This window comes from Arvicanthis niloticus, chromosome 12 (genome assembly GCF_011762505.2).
Source record: "Arvicanthis niloticus isolate mArvNil1 chromosome 12, mArvNil1.pat.X, whole genome shotgun sequence".
NCBI classification, from domain to species: Eukaryota; Metazoa; Chordata; class Mammalia; order Rodentia; family Muridae; genus Arvicanthis; species Arvicanthis niloticus.
In genome coordinates this window covers 22887814-22907799 of record NC_047669.1, presented here as the reverse complement: position 1 = coordinate 22907799, position 19986 = coordinate 22887814, and the positions used below count along the sequence as shown (strand labels likewise).

The window sequence follows — 19986 nt, the reverse complement described above, 5'->3', positions numbered from 1 at the left end:
TTCCCTAGGGTGCCTCTGGACTCAGTTTCCAGAGGGGGGCAGATTGGCTGGGAGACTGCTTGAGCCACCGGTATCCAGGCCAGAGGCAGAAGAGAGGAGTGGTTCTCCTCAGGGGCAGGGTCTGGCTGCCAGGTGCCCTCTGGGGGGCTCTCTACTGCCAGTTGTGCTTCTAAGGCCTAGGGCTGTGAGCGGGTTCTCCTACCTTCTGCTCTGTGATCCGTGCCCTCCCTAGGATGCCTCCGGACTCAGTTTCCAGAGGGGAGCAGATCGGCTGGGAGACTGCTTGAGCCACTGGTATCCAGGCCAGAGGCGGAAGGCTATCTTAAATTTTAAAATTGTTTAAATAAAGACGACAATAAAACAACAGACATCTATGTCTCTGACACTCAGAACTGAACATGTCTTCCCTCCTTCTCTCTGTTGAAGTCACCCCAGTGGGCTTTGATGGGTGAGCAGCAAGCCTCTGTCCCTTTACTGTGCCCTATTCCCTGTTATCCCTAGCACTTTCCTCTTGACACCCAGCAATTCTTCTACACAGTAGTTTTACCTTTTACATGGTTGGGTTATTACCTAATAAGTTACCTACTGACTATAATCCCATCACTTGGGAAGCAGAGGCAGAAGGATCAGATATTTAAGACCATGCCTGTAATCCCACTGCTCTGTGGGTAGAGTCAGAAGAAGAATTTCAAGTTTCATAGTAAGTTTGAGGACAGCCTGGGCCACAGTGTGAGTTCCAGTCTAGCCTGGTTTACATGCAAGCCCTTCTACAAAAGAAAAATCACAAGATGTCAGGGGCAGCCCTGCTTATACACTGAAGGCCTGGGTCAGCTATAGGCCTGACATACAGGCATGTTAACACGAAGTCGTGGGTCTCTGTGGAAAACCACTTAAACAGATGGCTAGAAGCTATTGTAAACAAGCAGCTTTTGTGCAAATTTGCCAGCCTGGGTCTTCATGGTCCCTGTAGATACTTAGCCTTGGTGGATAGTACCAACTTAGATAAAGACAAGTGAATCATAGGCAGAGTCATAGTTACCTGTCCCCTGAACCTTCATCCAGCTGATACTCTGTTCTAAACAGTATCTGTACTCACCCTGAACATTTACATTTCTGCATCATCCCTTTCCCCCACATCCTGCCTTTTTGTGTATATAACCCCGTGTTAAAAAGTAAAAACTTCAACTTGATCAGAATACAGACAGATTGCCATTCTTTGTGTCTTTGCTTGTCCCCAACCCCTTTTCAGGTGACATCCCCAGACCCCTGTTTAATGCCCTGCTGGCCAGGACAACAAGACATTGTGGGGTATGTCTTTTATCCCAGTACTTAGAAGTCAGAGGAAGAGAGATCTCTGTGAGTTTGAAGCCAGCCTAATCACAGTGTGAGTCTGAGGACATCCAGGGCTATCCAGACAAAGCTTGCCTCAAAACTCAAGACCAAACAACAACAAAACAAAACCAAAAAGCAAGAGAATCAAAAGCAGCAGGAAAAATGAGGGTATTTGCCATGTTATTCTTTATGTTTGAGGATAAGCATTTTAGAAACCGCAAGTAAAATCCACTGTAGACATTTTTATTATCTTTATAAAGTTGGGTGGGTTCTGAGCAACCAGCCTTGACATTACTAAGTACTCTCTTTAAATAACTCTTCAAGTTCTAACATATTTAAAATCACATTATGCATGCCCTTCCTCATGTGAAACAAAGGATGACATTATTGGCACAGAGATTGCAGGGAGGAACCATGTTCACCACACCTGAGACCTGGACACACATGCTTGCTCACTTCCCCCAACCAATTTTTTCCCAACTTCACTTAGCACTTCCTCTAAGCAATGAGGTAAGACTTTCCTGAGGCCACACTCAATTCCCCAGTTCCTCTGATGCTGTGGAGATAATACATTATAGGGGAGGAGTTTACAGATCCCTTTAAAATCCTGAGTCTCAGTGCTTGCAGGATCATTTCTTCTCAGATTCCAACACAGCTAAGAAGCTACTCATCAAAATGTCGTATGGAGGTGTGTCAGAGGCCAGACCGGCCACACCAGAAATTCAGGAGATTGCTGACAATGTGAGTCGATATACTTAAGGAAAAATGCATTATCCTAAACCAAACTTTCAAATTTTGATTTTAATTTGGACTTGCATTAAGATTGTGGGAAATGACAGAAATCATATATATATATATATATATATATATATATATATATATATATATGGGATTTGTTCAGACATTTAGAAAGCTAAGGGTGGAACATGAACCATTTCAAGGAAATTTTAATACCCCAAGCAACAGCTGTAGCCTCAGTTTTCCCAGTAGCTGAAGGTGAATTCATGCTGGATCATCTCTCCACCTCATGTATCTGATCCCAGGAGCTCTAATTACTGATGAAATTTTCCAGTCCCACTGAGGGAAGCTGATATGTAAAGGCTCCTAAGGTTGTTAAAAATTTCTGAGCAGATTCTAGGATGCTATGCCCACCAAATCATCACAGTCAAAATAGAACTCACTGTTTCTAGCAACTTAATACATGCTGCTTAACTATCATCTATATAAAAAGGTTTATCATGTTTCCTGTTTTACAAAGGAGAGGTAAGGAGGTAAGTTTGCATCTGTGACTTTATTTCTTACATCACATTGTTTTCCCCTCTGAAGCCGAATCATCCTGGAGGACAAGCTCAGTTTGGTTTGTTACTTGCTTATTTGTTTGTGTGTTTGTTTGAGAGGTAGTCTTACTAGATGGTCTATCCTGCAGGTAACTCAGGCTAGCCTCAAACTCAAGGCACTCCTGCTGCCTCAACTGCTCAAGTGCTGGGATTACAGGCATGTATCACCATGCAAGGCATCATCAGACTTTATGTGAATAAAAAAGATGGGAGGCTTCACGCCTAGAGCACTGAACATTCTTGATGGTGTCACAGGCCTAAAACTCTGTGTCTAAATATGTAAAGCTAAATAGTTCTCACTCATAGGTTTATTTCAAGAAATACCTTGGAGCATTTTCTTTCTGAGGAATATTAAATCTTTAAATCTTCTTTAGAATCCACACATCGAGTTGGTGTTCCCTACCTTAAGTGTGCACATGAGTCACCTGTCACTCTACATTAAATGCAGGTCTCCCCGAGAGGGCTAGACCAGCCTGCATGTCCTCATTTCTTTCAAGGTCTCTGGGAGAGTGGGCACTCCTACCTACCCATGACTTTACTTTCCTATAGGACCTAATATATCTGGCATCCTAGAAGGCATGGGGGAGATGGGGCCTTAGAAGAGGAGGTCAAGGAAAAGTTCTCCATTTCACTGGAAAGAAGGGAGAGCTAAGAGGATTAAGTAAAATATCATGCAGAAAAAGTGTTTCAAAACAAATAAGCATAGATGAGGCACAACTGGTATTTGTGTTCAGTGAAGTAAAAATCTCCCTGTTACAGTAGCCAGGATTGTAGGGGGATAGACAGGGAAATATAGTTATTTGAAATAAATAATTTACAGCCGATTTTATTGATTTTCTTAATAGTTGGTCATCTGGTTATCTAGAATAATTCTTCTTTTGAAACAGGTGTCTTCCTATTTCTCAGAGAGGTCCTTACCTCACAAGTTCCAGTAAGTCTTTTGCCTCTGGTGTCCTAAGTGCCAAGGACTTCTGGAGGGTGACATTCTGCCTGACTAGAATAATTTTTGAACATGATACTCTCATAGATATATAAAATTTCATAGAGAACTTTATAGATACATAAAATGTATTTTGATCATACAGTTTTTAAGGTAGTAAGGTACTAGAAGGTTTTATCTTGATAATTGTACCATCTGTGGATGACATCTTCAATAATAAAATTTATTTAGAAATGTGTTCTTCTAGATCCAGACAAGCAGACTGAAACATAGATATTAAGAAGGTCACCTCACGCTGGAAGGAGCTTTGCTGTTATAAAAGCCTTGATTTCTGTCCCCTCTTTCAGTTGACCTTCAAAGCCCCCCAGGCATGCAAGGATGCATCCTATGCTATTTTTAGAGGATGAAACCAAGACTCAAAATGCTTAAGACTCACCCAGATGAGACACTGACATGGTCTTTCCTATTGCACAGCCTCGGCACACTATGGAGCTCTGCAGGAATGAGGGGAGGGAATGCAGCAAACTTGCCCTCTCTGTGGAAGTCAAGGCCTCAGGCTTAAATCACTAAGGGAGATGCATAGCCATGAACAAGTTCACAGGGGCATTTTCTGAGTCACTCCTACATATTGAGCATCTGGCTATAAACTGTAGAAGCTACATAAAGGCTGAAAGAAAAGGCCTCTATTACTCCCGAATTAACAGTATAGAAGAAATCAAAATATCTAGGGAATATTATAAAATAAAGTGTAATTAAGCACTTTTTCATGATCATAGGTTTAAGAGCAAAACTAATATTAAGCACTGCTGCCAACCTCTTTACTATCAGGTGAACAGGTACAAGGTGGTGGCTCAGCTCCCAGATGTCTCTCATCTGTCCTGTCTTGCAGGAGACAGCGTGAGGGGACAACTCTCACTAAAATGTTGAGAGGCAGAGAAGCAGGAAGTAAACTGTGTATTTTTAGGAAGCATTTTCTGAGTCACAGCAATCCTTCCCTTACAAAGAACACTACAGGTCAGATACTGTGAAACAAACTTACTAGATCAGGAAATATAGTCTGCTACTCTGAGATTATGGTTGGTTGGGTCCCCACACAGTGTCAGGTCTCAGGGGGTTATTGAATTCCTAGAATGATCTGAGGGGACCCAGAGAAAATCTCCACTATGTGCCATTTACTTTGTGTTTATTGAACAAATGTAGATATACCAGTTGGGGTCCTCCATTGCAAATCATGACTATATTGTTTTTTGCTTTATTTTTATTTTTTAAGTATGTGTGTATGTCTCTGTGTGTGTGTGTGTGGTCTGTGGGTGTGTGTATGTTTGTGTGTGTGTTTTCATTGTTGAGGCAGGATTCAATGGGTAGCAACAACTAGCCTGGAACGTTCTATATAGTCCAAGTTGCTCTTGAATGACATTCTCCTGCCTCAGTCTTTCAGGTTCTAATATTAGAGGCTAGAGGTTTGAGCAGCCAGCCCAGGTTCATCAGCATCTGAGGACTCTCGGGAGGATGAGGTCCTCAGTTTTGTGAAGCAGATAACCTGAGTCCACACAACCCTAACATCATCCCTTATTTTCTCCTCCTCAGGTCAGACCACAGCTTGAAGGGAAAACCAATGAGAAATATGAAAAATTCAAAGCCGTTGAATATAAATCTCAAGTCGTCTCTGGAATAATCTACTTCATTAAGGTTAGGCAACAACTTCCCTCAAGCACTGAAGCAATTGTTTCCTGTTGCCCCAATTGTAGCTTCATTTCCACCATTTGTTTTTAGTTAAGACACTTGTAAGTGGAAGACTCCCAAATCCATCAGATGACAAGATATTAACATTGTATTTCCTCATGAATACAGAAATACTTCTTATGTGGTTCTTAATTTCTAGAACCCTGTAGAAAAGGATGGTATAACAGCTCAGACATTGCTTTGCAGCCAAGGCTGCTTATTCTATCAGCTGGATGTGGAAGCTAACGTTTTAGTGTGTGAGAATTGACCAGTGACTTAGAGCATTTTCCAACTCAAAACATCCTAATTCTATGTGTGATCAAATTACATGCACTTAAAGAAGGACTTCAGTCATTAGCTGAAAGAATAATTCAAGCCAGTTTCATCCTTTAAATGAGTAGTTATTAATATAATTTAAATGATTGTTTAAATTATTTTTTATATATGAGTGTTCTGTCTCCATGTATGCCTGCATGCCAGAAGTGGGCATCATGTCCCACTATAAATGGCTGTGAGCCAGCATGTAGTGTAGTTGCTGGGAATTGAACTCAGGACCTCTGGAAGGGCAGTCATTACTCTTAACTGATGCACCATCTCTCCAGCCCCCAAATAATTATTTTCATAGCTCAAGCAGGTCTAACAGATGGCACTCCATCTACAATATAAAGCCATATTAATAGTATTTTATAAATACATTTTAGGAGCTGGAGAAATGACTCAGCTGTCAAAAGTGAATGAGGCTTTTGCAGAAACCTCAAGTTCAGTGTCCACCACCCACATCAGGCTGCTCACAATCAGCTGTAATTCCAGCTGTAAAGGTCTGGTACCTCTGGTCTCTGAGGGCACTTGTTCCTATATGTGCATAGCCATACACAAACACACACGCATACACACTACTATTTTAAATTTTAAAACAGATTTTATATCAAAAATTAAATGGTTTCCTGATTAAGTTCTAATGAAAAAACATTTTTGACATTCTTGTGATATCACGGGAAACAATTCAAAAACTCAACCACAGATAATAAATAGGAGCTGTACTTTTCTCTGTGTATTAAACAATGTCAATCTTGACTGAAAATATAACCCTCAGTCAAGCGCCTTTACCCCTTCTGATTTATCATTGGACCAAGGCACAATAGCATTTGTTTACTTTTGAAAAATAGATACTTAAGCTATATGTTTTTAATGTGTTTTGCTTGTTTGGTGTTTTTTTAATGACATGAGCTGAACTAGCCAGCTCAACATGAGCCACTCTCAAAGCTGGGTAGTATATAAGGACTGGGCCAGCTCAGTTCAATCAAATTTAAGTTTCTGGTGTGTTCCATGCCTGAAAAAACATGTGAGCTAAGCCCAGCTGTGTCCTCAGAAGGGATTGGTTCCTTCCATGATCTTTCTTCACATCTGAGGAAAAAAAATTAGGTAAAATGATTGTATTCAAAGACAGGCAAATTTCCACCAAAATTGGGATTATTTTGATAAGTTTGCTTATCTAAATATGAACATTTCATATAACTCCCACACATATTTCATTAATAAAAAATTTCATCAGAAAATGATCTTGGAAATTCTTTCCCTTGACCACGCTATTTCAGTGTGGTTTCTTACTCCGCAGCCCCACCCCACCCCCCACCCATGGCTCTCATCTTCCATTCTGCTATTGAGCCTTAGTTCTCTCCTTTCTTCCAGCAGGATGGCTATTGACCCCATTGCTCTCAGCCACTTTCTAGATTTCATTTGTTACTGGTAGTGTTTTTTTTGTTTTGTTTTTGTTTTTGTTTTTTTGTCTGTCTTGAATTCCCACTGAGACAATAGTAGAGAACCACAGGCTTCAATGTTAGGCTGTCCTGGGAATGACCTTTGTTCTGTTTGTTTAATCTGTTCATACTTATTCCAAATCTGTGTGATCCCAAGATCTCCTCCCTAGCCTGAACAGAGAGGATAATAACACAAGGTGGGCTTAGGATGTGCCAGGTCCTGTACTACAAGCAGGCCACATCCCTCTAAAATCAATCCTCATAAAAAATAATCCATGAAACAAAACTAAACCATTTTTACCTTGTTACCAATCAGAAAATTGATCTCTGGAAATGTAAAACTCTGGAAGTTCACACTATCGGAAGCACAGAGCCAAGATTTCCCCCCCTGGAGCAATGGATGTTCTGGCTCTGGGAATATCAACAATGTTTGCTAAAGAGAAGCTCTTTTCCAAGTAGGAAACAAATGCAGTTTTAAAAAGATACACTGTAGAGTGAGGAGAACACAAATGCTGAGAATGGGACACACCTGTAATCCCATTACTTGGAAGCAAAGACAGGATTCCGAAGTCTGAGACTAGCCTGGGCTACACAGAGAGATCCTACCTCAAAATAAAAGAGACCCACAAGACAAACAAAATGATATACATGTTGGAATCTAACAGATCTGGGTGCCAATTTGGGCTCTGCCACATAGTCACTGAGAGCTTTATGGGGAAAAAATTACAACTCAATGTTTTTGGTTTGTGGTGGTTAGGGTGTTTGCGTCGTAGTTGTTTGTTGTTGTTTTGACGTAAACTGTCATGTATCTCAGGAGGTCCTGGAACTCAAACGCCATATATAATTGAAAAATGACCTTGAATTTCTGCTCCTTTTGCCTCTACCCCAGAGTGCTGAGATTACAGGCACACACCACCAGGCATATGAGTCACTGGTAGACCAAACCTAAGGCGTCATACATGCAAGGTAGAAAAACACTCTGCTAAGTAAGCTGTATCCCCAGCTCCAGAAAACTACTATCTTTAAATCTGTTTCTGGCATCAATGACATTGATACTATAACAGCTTTTTTCCAGACCTACAGAAAGAAATCACACACATGCACACACATGTACATGCACATACAAACACTCTTTGTATGATGCTCATCAGACTGAGATATATTAATGGTAAACTCTGATTAGTAGCATTTTAAGATTAAGGTAGGAAGTGATATCAGGGACATACAATGTCTACTGTAGAACACAAAACCTTTATTGTTCTGATAAACAACAAAATGGCAGTGCTTATTGGCTTTGGTGTAGGACCCAGCTTCATGAACAAACTACCATTGGGAGTGTTATCCTGATGTTATCTAGGCTGCTTTACTTTTCTTTACTTTACTTTACAAAGGAGGCAGCCTGGTGGGCATTCACAAAGTAGGTTACAACACAGCAGAGATATGGGGACCAAACAGTCTATATATTCAAAAGCAAATCTGAGTTTCTTTTCCCTTATCAAACTATATGCCAATTTTTCTCCCAACTTGGAAGTAAAAAAATAGAACCACCAAAAACACAGGCTTCCCTCTGCTCCTTTTCGGGCATCATGAAAATAAAGTATCTCTGGAATGTCATCTGTGCCAAGATTTTAATGAAAAGTACAATAAATTAAATGCACATGGAGAAGTAGATTAGTGAGTAGGAGTGCTGGCTGTTCTTGCAGAGGACTTGGGTTTGGGTGTTAGCACCTACATGGCAGCTCACAACCATCTCTGACACCAGTTCTAGGGGATTTAGCACCCCCTTCTTAAGGCTTCAGGCATTGCATGCACGTGATGCACTTATATGCAAGCAGGCAAAACATTTATACAAATACATTGAATAAATTATTCTTTCTAAAAGGTATTCAAAATACATCTGAGAAATATGTTTTCTGCCATACTGTTAGCTGTTCTTTTTCCCAATGTACAAGTTGATTAAAGTTCAGTTCAAGGGTACTGCGTTGAACCAGAAGTGTTGTTTCAGGAGTGCTTGACATGTTATATCTCGACAAGAAAGTAGATTTATCATACAATAGAGATCCACGTGAATAATCTTTCTTCTTCTTCTTCTTCTTCTTCTTCTTCTTCTTCTTCTTCTTCTTCTTCTTCTTCTCCTTCTTCTTCTTCTTCCTCTCTCTCTCTCTCTCTCTCTCTCTCTCTCTCTCTCTCTCTCTCTCTCTCTCTTCATCCTGCCTCCCTCTTTCTTTCTTTCTTTCTTTCTTTCTTTCTTTTTTTCTTCCTTCCTTCCTTCCTTTATTGTTTGCTTGCTTTTTTTTCTTTTCTTCTTTTATGTCTTTCAGGTGGATGTAGGGAATGGTTGTTTCATTCACATAAAAGTCTTCAGTGGGCCCTCTGGAAAAGATAATTATGAACTTCATAGTTACCAGACTAACAAAACCAAGAATGATGAGCTGACCGACTTCTAAGCAGAAATTCTAAAGTGACCTGATTCCTCTCATTATAAACAGATGCGGCCATCAATAAAGACACATTCTTGAAATAACTGTTTTCTTCTCTCATTTTCAGTATTGTGTTTACTTCCTAAAAAATTATTTTTAAATATGAAATGTTTTGTTAATCTGTGTGTCATCCTTGGGTAAAGGCCATGACAATCTCTGTGTCATTCCAATTTTTAATATGCATGCTGTCATACAGAGCAGTGTTCATGGTTCAGAGTTGATACTCCACAACAAATGATTCCAATTGGAAACCTTATGAAAACTATGGCTCAGTTGGAATTGTGTAAAGGAATTATCACCCCATCCTCACTGCAGGTGCATTGGTGGCTGTCAGGGAAACACACTTCTTGACCCCTTTGTTTGCCTGGAACCCAGCATGCCATCTGTGCCTTCATGTTTCAAAACAAATTTTGTATTTTACAAGTGATGTTTTAAAACAATCATAACTGATAAGGAAGCTGCCCTCTCCCCTCCCCCATGCTTCCCTTGCACTTGAGAGTCAATTGCAGTGTGTTCCCCTCACAAGCAAATGCTTCCTAGTGCTCACTAGGACAAATAGCAATGTGCACGTCCCACAAGGCCATTCTCCTGCACAACCCAAACCCAACAATCAAGACTAGGAAATGAACACTGATGGTGCACTGATACATAGTCCCAGGTGTCAATCTTTTCAAGTTGTTGTAATAAATAAATAAAGTCTACTCTTGCAATCAACTACATTAGTACCTAGTATGAGCACTAGTTCTGAATGCCTTATAGGATATGACCGTTTATAGGTGACTGACCACTAACATGTTTTTCTTTATTGCCCTTAACAGTTTATGAAAGTAGTGTCCATAAGACTAGGACTTTAAATTATGTTTTAAATGAGTTCTATTCAAGTTATAGGCACATCTGTCTTTAAACAAGAGCTGAATCATATGTGCATTATGGTGCAGCAAACACAACTTTAATTTTTTATCATCATTAAGAAAAACATCCCAATCTAAAATATTTGAGACTCGTTTCTTTCATAGTCTGAAAAGGAATACAATAATCTATCTATCTTTTCCTAGCTTGGTGTCCTGGAGATACCTCACCATAAAAGTGACATGGTGTGGCCCCTACTGACTTGGCTTGCAGCCTCCCTACAATAATGGTAACATGGTTCAGCCTGCTTAGGGTATGGGAAGAGCTAAAGACTTATTTTATAAGCAACTGGATCTTTGTTGAGCTCACTGTTTTGGTTTGGAAGGCAGGGATTTTTCTCTTCAGGCTTGCAGGAACAACAGAGAAGCATCAGGCAGGACACAAATAAAATAGTATTCTAGAAAAGAGAGCTAAGAGGGCCCCTTAGGTTTGGAGGAGCTCAAGAGAAATGTGAACTAGTTCCACAGAATGACACAGATAGAAAGATTTCTGAAGAGCTACAAGTTTAGTTGTAGAATCAGGCCTGTTAATAGATGTTTTGTATATGGTTAAGAAAATAAAGATATCTCGCTGAGCTAGCAGGTTTGTCACTCAGTTTGCACCTCTCCTGATTTTCTCAGTATAAATATTAGATAATTTAAATGATTACCAGACCCTTTAAGGTTGAAACAGCTTCTAAGGTTTGAAATAAATTACTTAACTCTTGAATAGCTAATCTAATTATGGGCTGTAGCCAATTAATATCTCAGAAAATTTTGAAAATTTGAGAGTTTATAATTGATCCCTTCTGATCTATACTTCCTGTGGCTGAGTTTTCTGAAGACCTATCTTATGTTCTAGATTGTTAATAGAATTCTCTCTATGTAATTTTCAGGAGAAATTTTTGATTCCCCAACAAGGAAACGTTATCTTCCCTTCAACAAACATTTTTTGTAAGGTATCTGTATTAGACTTCCCCATCAAGATATCATCCACATAGTGATAAATTATAGATTGAGGAAACTGTTTACAAATTATCTGTAATGACTGCTGTATAAAATGTTGACACAGTTTACAATGAATGGACGCATGTGGCTGTTTAATATTTCTTGTGGCAAAACCTTCCTCCTGTACCTTTTAAAAATATATTTATTGATTTTATTTCTATGAGTACACTGTAGCTTTCTTCAGACACACCAGAAGAGGATATCAGATCACATTACAGATAGTTTTAAGTTACCATATAGTTGCCTGGAATTGAATTTAGGACCTCTGGAAGAGCAGTAAGTGCTCTTAACCACTGAGCCATCTCTCCAGAGCCACATGTCTGCCACATTTGGCCCTAATCTTCCTATCTGACATTTTGATCCTCTTCATTTAACCCATTATAGACTCTGTTTCACCTGAGGCCTTGTCTCAACAGTTGTGTAGATACTTTCTGAAGTGGCCAAGCTGAATTCCAAGAATCTTGTGATATTACTGTTACATCTGCTCCAGTTTGCCCTAGACCTCAAACTTTTTTTGTTTTTACTAAAGGTTTACTTATTTACTTTTTAAGTAAAAAATTTATGCAGTGATACTCATTTATTTAATAACACATTAGTAATGATACTATAGATTTAACAATTCTACAACCCATATATCCAACATGCTACCATAGACCACAATATTAATTCCATCTAATTATAATTTTAATTTTAGTCTTTAATCATTTATAGAACTTTGCCAAAATAAGTCTTTCCTGTACCTTTAAAATCTCTTGTTCTATTCATCAGAATAGTTAATTGTAGATCAGCTCTCTCTGTGATATCAGGCAGTACTTTTTCTAGTTGTTCTCTAGAACAAGCTCTCCTTTGATGACATGGAGCAAATGGCTCAAGTTGCTTTGGGGGGGGGGGGCGTTGAGCAAAGCCCCTTAGGCAGTAATTCCTGATTGTAATGGATTTTCTTATATATCTCTGTTTGTTTTAAGTCCTGTGTCTAACCTTTTCACGTCTTTTGCATATCCCAGGAAACTTTCTCCCTGGATTATCATTAAAGAAAATATTATCCTATGGAATCATTTGTCTATATTCCATTAGGAAATAACCTGGTCTTCCACAGCCACAGAATCAGACATTCTGAGATCCCATACTTTTAGCAATTGCCAGTATTATCACAGCACCATTGAACACATTAGATCCAATATCCACAGTAGCAATACTGCATTCAAATTAAGTGTGTATCTGGTCTTTAAAGGTCTAATAGTCTTTTTCCACTCAGAATTAGCATTCTTAAAAGCTTAAGATTCAATTAATCCCAGTCTTACATCTGGATCTGATATTGCTTTATTTACAGTTGAAGTTAATCATTGTAAAAATAATCACTAAAAGCTTCATCTGAGTCCTGGGTTATCTTGGTAAATGACTCAGATCATCTTCACTGTTGTTCAACCTTGACCCAAGCATTTAAAGCTACTGTAAGACATTGCTCTAAGGTGATATTATCAAACAGATTATACATTTCTACCTCACCATATTAACCTTCACCTACTAACTGACCCTTGACAATATTAATCTTTTTATTCCTCTTATGTTGCTACATAGCCAGAGCATCCTCTCTGTACCATATCAGCCACTGTAGTTAAGGGCCAGCTTCAATGATAGCTACTATTAAATCTTCAAATCTTTTGGAATTATACAATTCTGCATCTCCCAATTATTTAGTACTTGTTTCACATAAGGTGAGTCTATACCATATGCTATAATTACCCTTTTAAATCACCTTACATCCACCCTCTCTTTGGGTTGCCACTCAAATTCACTGTAACTTGTGGATTACTCTTCAGGAGGTAATTGTTTTATGGTAGCTGGAAAAATTATTGTAGTTCTTCCACTAGTCCTGTGTAATGGTAACTTTAAAAGGTGTCCTGAAGAGAAAAACCAATGAGAAATATGAAAAATTCAAAGCCATTGAGTATAAATCTCAAGTCGTCCAAAGCAAAATTACTTCATTAAGGTTAGAGTCTCTCAAGCACTGTTGCAATTGTTTCCTGTTACCCCAATTGTAGCTTCATTTCTATTACTATTCTTTAATTAAGATACTTGCAAGTGGAAAACCCCCAAATCTATTGAATTGTAGGATACTTACCCTCATTTTACCTTGTGGACAGTCTCTCAGCTAGTCTAACCCAGCTTCTCTGCCATTGTGTCTATCCATGTGGTTCTCACTACCTACATCTCAGCTCTGTCCTGTCTCCCTTTCATCTTCCTTCTGTGTCTGTGTAGTCCTTGCTGCATCTGCCTACATCTCTGTCTGCCTAAACATTCTGACCATTGTCCTTTCCCACCTCCAAGCCACTAGACCTCTATTATGCAAAAAGCCACACTTCTTACTCAACCAGTTGACTTTTTGGGTTATGTGACCTTCTCCAGGGAAGCTTGCCTTTCTTTTTGGAGCAGGTAAGGATGTGGCAAACATGTACATATCCTGCTAGCCTGGCATTGATTCATTCAACAATTGAAAGCAATTTTTCATAGTTGGTAAATATAATATGTGTGGGTCATCACAGTCTCTCTCCCCACTTTATTTCAAGAAATGGCTTTATTTCCAATAACAGTAAATTATATACAATAAGAACAACTATGAGAAATATCATGGTGAGAAGGTGAGGCTGACTCAATGACAGGCTTTAAATTCACAATTGATGAGACTAGACTCAAGAACTGAGCAAGTTGAGGTAAGTCCAGGTAAGTTAGTTACTAGAAAAAAGGATTCAAGCAGCTAGTTAGAAACTCCCCTGCCATTAGAAACTGCCCTGCTTTTTCTGTGAGGCCTTCACAGGGGCCTGCACACTTTTGAGAACCTCAACTGAAACTGAAGCCTGGGACTTAGCTGGACCAAAAGCCTCTGCCTTGTTTGAACCTTAGATTTTGGTTGGCAGATCCTATGCTCCTTGGACATGTAGCATCAAATCCACTGCTCAAGTTTGGGTTGAGCAATGAAAGCCAGACAGCTGAATTGGCTGAAGGACATGCATAACCAGATTCTAAATATGTTAGAACTTGAAGAGTTATTTAAAGAGAGTACTTAGTAATGTCAAGGCTGGTTGCTCAGAATCCACCCAACTTCATAAAGATAATAAAAATGTCTACAGTGGATTTTACTTGCAGTTTTTAAAATATTTGTCACCAAATGTAAAGAATAACATGGCAAATACCCTCATTTCTTCTGCTGCTTTTGATTCTCTTGCTTTTTGGTATTGTTTTGTTGTTGTTTGGTCTTGATTTTTTTTATAAAAAAGGTTAACATTTTATTTACAGTAACACCTTTTTTTTCTTTTTTATTATTATCAAATCATAATTTTTACTTTTTAATACAGGGGTTATAAACACGAAAATGCAGGATGTGGGGAAGGGGATGACACAGGAGCATAGGTGTTCAGGGGGAGTACAGATATCTTTCAGAACAGGGTATCAGCTGGGTGAAGGTTCAGGGGTCAGGTCACTATGACTCTGCCTATGATTCACTTGTCTTTATCTAAGTTGGTACTATCCGCCAAGGCTGCCTATTTACAAGGTTTATGACTACTCAGGCTGGTGAATTTCTGCAAAAGCTGCCTGTTTACAATAGCTTATAGCCATCTATTTCAGTTTTTTTTCGCAGAGACCCAAGATTTTGTGTTAGCAGGAATGTATGTCAGGCTGATTGCTGATTTTAGGCTTATGGCTGATTTTAGGCCTTCAGTGTATAAGCAGGGCTGCCCCTGACATCTCCTCCCTTCTCCAAGTATAGAAGGGCCATGGCAATTCTAATCTTGCCAAGGCAGGGATAGAGGCCTGACCTCCAGTAATTAAAGGGGACCTTGTAATGGCTCTGGTCCTCCTGTTGTTATCCAGTGAGGCATGAGGGCCATACCCATCATGATGTCTTTTTCCTGGAGAGGGGATACTTTTGACATCAACCCCTAAGCAGTCAGGCTTGTCCCTCAGGGAACCCAGAAACATATTTTTAACTTTTATTTATATTCCCTTGCAGTGCTTATCCTCGCAGCCTAAGCAAGAATTCAGATCACCAGTCAGAGGGGGTTCTGAGTGACCCCTCTCTGCTTGGTCTAGGGGTGGAAGCCCCCTCTTTTAGGTTGGGTGGAGATAGGATTTGGGGACACCTTGGATAGACTAACAACCTCATCTTGAGTCTCCTGGTCCTCCATAGCTAACTTATGACAATGTATCTGAATAAATTTTGCTATTAGATTATCTATCTGTTGTTTCACAAAGTTGGTCAGCCTATTTAAGGCCCAGGGACCAAAAGAAATAAGCAAAACTAACCCAATTAATGGTCCCAAGTTGGAAAGAAGTAGGGTTGACAATCATGAAAAAGTTGAAAACCAATTCTTGTACCAGATTTCATCTTTCTTTTTCTCTCTCTGTCTTTTCTCAAGACCTTCTCTGGCCTTTTTCATGCTCTCTTTAATCATCCCTGTTTTGTCTATGTAAAAGCAGTATTCTTCTTTAAGGGCTATACACAGTCTTTTCTATTGTAAAAGAGAATAAAGTCCAATAAAGTCCTTTGCAATTTTTGGAGATCGCTTCAGAAAGAGAAATGAGGGATTTCTTCAGATTAGTGATGTCAATTTCTAGCTGTTTGATGTCCTTGTCAAAGGCCCATCCAAGGACTGAGTAGTATAAGTCCGGAGGCCAGCATCAGGATTAGACCTCCTAACAGCAGACATCACGGGTGAATCATTTTTACCTGGAAAGGAAAAAGAAGGGAATTCTCAGGGAGATTTCTCTTCCCTGGATGTCAATTGTTATTCATCTTATTTATAATTGGGCCTGGTTTTGTGGGGGTATCTCTTTATTTCATTAATCTTTTTGGCAGCCATTTAGCTGTACCTTCTGTGGTATCAAACAGGCATATCAATCCTCGGCCCCATATGAGAACTGGGTCCTGGTCACTCCATTTAAAGGTAAGAGAGTCCTTGCGCATAGCTGTGGCATAGTTATTACTGGTCTCAGAGATGCCAGAGGCAGTGAGTGGCAGATTTGCCATGAGCTTTCAGTTTTAGAAAGTTAAAAGTGAACAAGGCATGATGGCGAGTATTTTGGGGAGACTCATTCTGGGGGTACAGTTTCCCCTCTTAGGTTTTTAAAGCCAATTTTTCAAAGTTCTTGTAAAATCGGGGCAGAAGCACCAACAACTGCTCCTTCCACCCTCAGAGAGTCATGAAGACACTCTTTAAAGAATTATAAATCTTTATTAATAATCTCTTTTATCAAGGGACTGTTATAAAACAGCCAATATTTAATCAATCTATATAATATATCAATTAATGATAGTTTCTTCTACTTTTTGTAAACTTACTCCTCTTTTGTCAATTAATTGTTGAGGGAAATTAGGATTTGCATCTCTCTTGAGAATATTAAACAGGGACTTAAATTCTTCTGTGAAGAGCTTAAAATAAGATCTTGGCCAATAAACATCTCCTGGAAACTTTTGAAAATCATTTGAAATGAGTAAACTATCTTTTTTTTTTCCAAACCCATTATCTGTTTTTTTAAAATTGGATATTTTACATATTTACGTTTCACTGTTATCTCCTCTTCCATTCTCCCCCAAAACCCCTATGCCATACCCCCTCTTCCAATTCTTATGAGGGTGTGCTCCCACCATCCTCCCAAACCCACCTCCCTGCTCTTGCATTCCCCAACACTAGGGATCAAAATTTTCGGGGACCATGGCCCTCCATTTCCACTAAAGCCTAACAAGGCCACCCTCAATTACCTATTCAGGTGGAGCCATGAGTCCCTCTCTTTGTGTTCTCAGGCTGGAGATTTAGACCCTGGGAGCTCTGGTAGAGTATTTTGATACTCTTTCTAAAAAGGACCAAAGCACCCACACTTTGTTCTTCCTTCCTCCTCTTGAGTTTCATGTGGTCTATGCATTGTGCCTTAGGTAATGTGAGCTCTTGGGCTAATATCCACTTATCAGTGAGTGCATACCATATGTGTTCTTTTATGATTGAGTTACCTCACTCAGGATGATATTCTCAAGCTCCATCCATTTGCCTAAGAATTTCATGAACTCATTGTTTTTAATAGCTGAGTAGTACTCCATTGTGTAAATATACCACATTTTCTGTATCCATTCCTCTGTTGAAGGACATCTTGGTTCTTTCCAACTTCTGGTTATTATAAATAAGGCTGCTATGAACATAGTGGAGCATGTGTCCCTGCTGTATGTTGAAACATCTTTTGGACATATGCCCAGGAGTGGTATAGCTGGGTCCTCAGGTAACACTATGTTTAATTTTCTGAGGTACCACCAGACTGCTTTCCATAGTGGTTGTACCAGCTTACAACCCCACCAACAATGGAGGAGTGTTCCTCTTTCTCCACATCCTCACCAGCATCTGCTGTCACCTCTGTTTCCGATCTTAGCCATTCTGACAGGTGTGAGGTGGAATCAAGTGTTGTTTTCATTTGCATTTCCCAGATGACTAGGGATGATGAACACTTCTTTAGGTGCTTCTCAGCCATTTTTCCTCAGTTGAGAATTCTTTGTTCAGCTCTGTACCCCATTTTTAATAGGGTTATTTGATAGTCTAGAGTCTAATTTCTTCAGTTCTTTGTATACCTTGGATATTAGCCCTCTATCAGATGTAGGATTGGTAAAGATCTTTTTCCATTCTGTTGGTTTCTGCTTTGTCCTATTGACAGTGTCCTTTGCTTTACAGAAGCTTTGCAGTTTTATTAGGTCCCATTTGTCAATTCTTGATCTTAGAGCATAAGCCATTGGTGTTCTGTTCAGGAACTTTTCCCCTGTGCCCATATGTTCCAGGCTTTTCCCCATTATCTCTTCTATTAGTTTCAGTGTAGCTGGTTTTATGTGGAGGCCCTTGATCCACTTGGAATTGATCTTTGTAGAAGGAGATAAGTATGAATCAATTTGCATTCCTCTACATACTAATCTCCAGTTGGACCAGCACCATTTGTTAAAAATGCTGTCTTTTTTCCACTGGATGGTTTTAGCTCCTTTGTCGAAGATCAAGTGACCATAGGTGTGTGGGTTCATTTCTGGGTCTTCTATTCTATTCCATTGTTCCTCCTGCTTGTCTCTGTTCCAATACCATGCAGTTTTTAACACTATTGCTTTGTGGTATAGCTCGAAATCATAAATGGTGATTCCCCCAGAAGTTCTTTTATTGTTGAGAGTAGTTTTCACTATCCTGGGTTTTTTGTTATTCCAAATGAATTTTAAGATTGCTCTTTCTATCTCTGTGAAGAATTGATTTGGAATTTTGATAGGGATTGCATTAAATCTGTAGATTGCTTTTGGTAAGATGGCCATTTTTACTAAATTAATCCTGCCAATCCATGAGCATGGGAGATCTTTCCACCTTCTGAGATCTTCTTCAATTTCTTTCTTCAGAGACTTGAAGTTTTTGTCATACAGGTCTTTTACTTGCTTGGTTAGATTCACACCAAGGTATTTGATATTATTTGTGACTATTGTGAAGGGTGTCATTTCCATAATTTCTTTCTCAGCCAGTTTCTTTTGAGTAGAGGAAGGCTACTGATTTGAGTTAATTTTATACCTAGCCACTTTACTAAAGTTGTTTCTCAGGTTTAGAAGTTCTCTGGTGGAAGTTTTAGGGTCACTTAAGTATACTATCATATCATCTGCAAATAGTGAAATTTTGACTTCTTTTCCAATTTGTATCCCTTTCACTTCCTTTTGTTGTTTAATTGCTCTGGCTAGGACTTCCAGTACTATATTGAATAGGTAGGGTGAAAGTAGGCAGCCTTGTCTAGTCCCTGATTTTAGTGGAATTGCTTCAAGTTTCTCTCTATTTAGTTTGATGTTGGCTACTTGTTTTCTGTATATTGCTTTTACTATGTTTAGATATGGACTTTGAATTCCTGATCTTTCCAATACTTTTATCATGAAGGGGTGTTGAATTTTGTCAAATGCTTTCTCAGCATGTAGTGAGATGATCATGTGTTTTTTTTCTTTGAGTTTGTTTATATAGTGGATTACATTGATGGACTTCCGTATGTTGAACCAACCCTGCATTCCTGTGATAAAGCCTAGTTGATCATGAGGGATAATTGTTTTGATGTGTTCTTGGATTCTGTTCGCGAGAATTTTATTGAGTATTTTTGCATCGATATTTATTAGGGAGATTTGTCTGAAGTTCTCTTTCTTTGTTGGGTCTTTGTGTGGTTTAGGTATGAGAGTGATTGTGGCTTCATAGAATGAATTGGGTAGTGTTCCTTTTGTTTCTATTTTGTGGAATAGTTTGAAGAGAATTGGTATTAAGTCTTCCTTGAAGGTCTGATAGAATTCTGCACTAAAACCATCTGGTCCTGGACTTTTTTTGGTGGGTAGACTTTTAATGACTTCTATTTCTTTCAGTGTTATGGGTTGTTTAGATGGTTGATCTGGTCCTGATTTAACATTGGTAACTGGCATTTGTCTAGAAAATTGTCCATTTCATCCAGATTTTCCAATTTTGTTGAGTATAGGCTTTTGTAGTAGGATCTGAT

The 19986-nt window shown here is 39.1% G+C and overlaps 1 protein-coding gene and 1 pseudogene across 1 annotated transcript; one reads left to right on the top strand and one right to left on the bottom strand.

Moving 5' to 3' along the window:
• The first annotated feature begins 1928 nt into the window (after positions 1-1928).
• LOC117717966 (stefin-1-like) lies at positions 1929-9618 on the top strand. The gene is made up of 3 exons (XM_034515472.2): positions 1929-2073; positions 5197-5298; positions 9410-9618. The coding sequence occupies exons 1-3, from the start codon at positions 2008-2010 to the stop codon at positions 9533-9535; spliced, it is 294 nt and encodes a 97-aa protein (XP_034371363.1). The 5' UTR covers positions 1929-2007; the 3' UTR covers positions 9536-9618.
• Positions 9619-9664: 46 nt separating this feature from the next.
• On the bottom strand, positions 9665-9762 carry LOC117718376 (U6 spliceosomal RNA; annotated as a pseudogene).
• Between the last annotated feature and the right edge of the window lie 10224 nt (positions 9763-19986).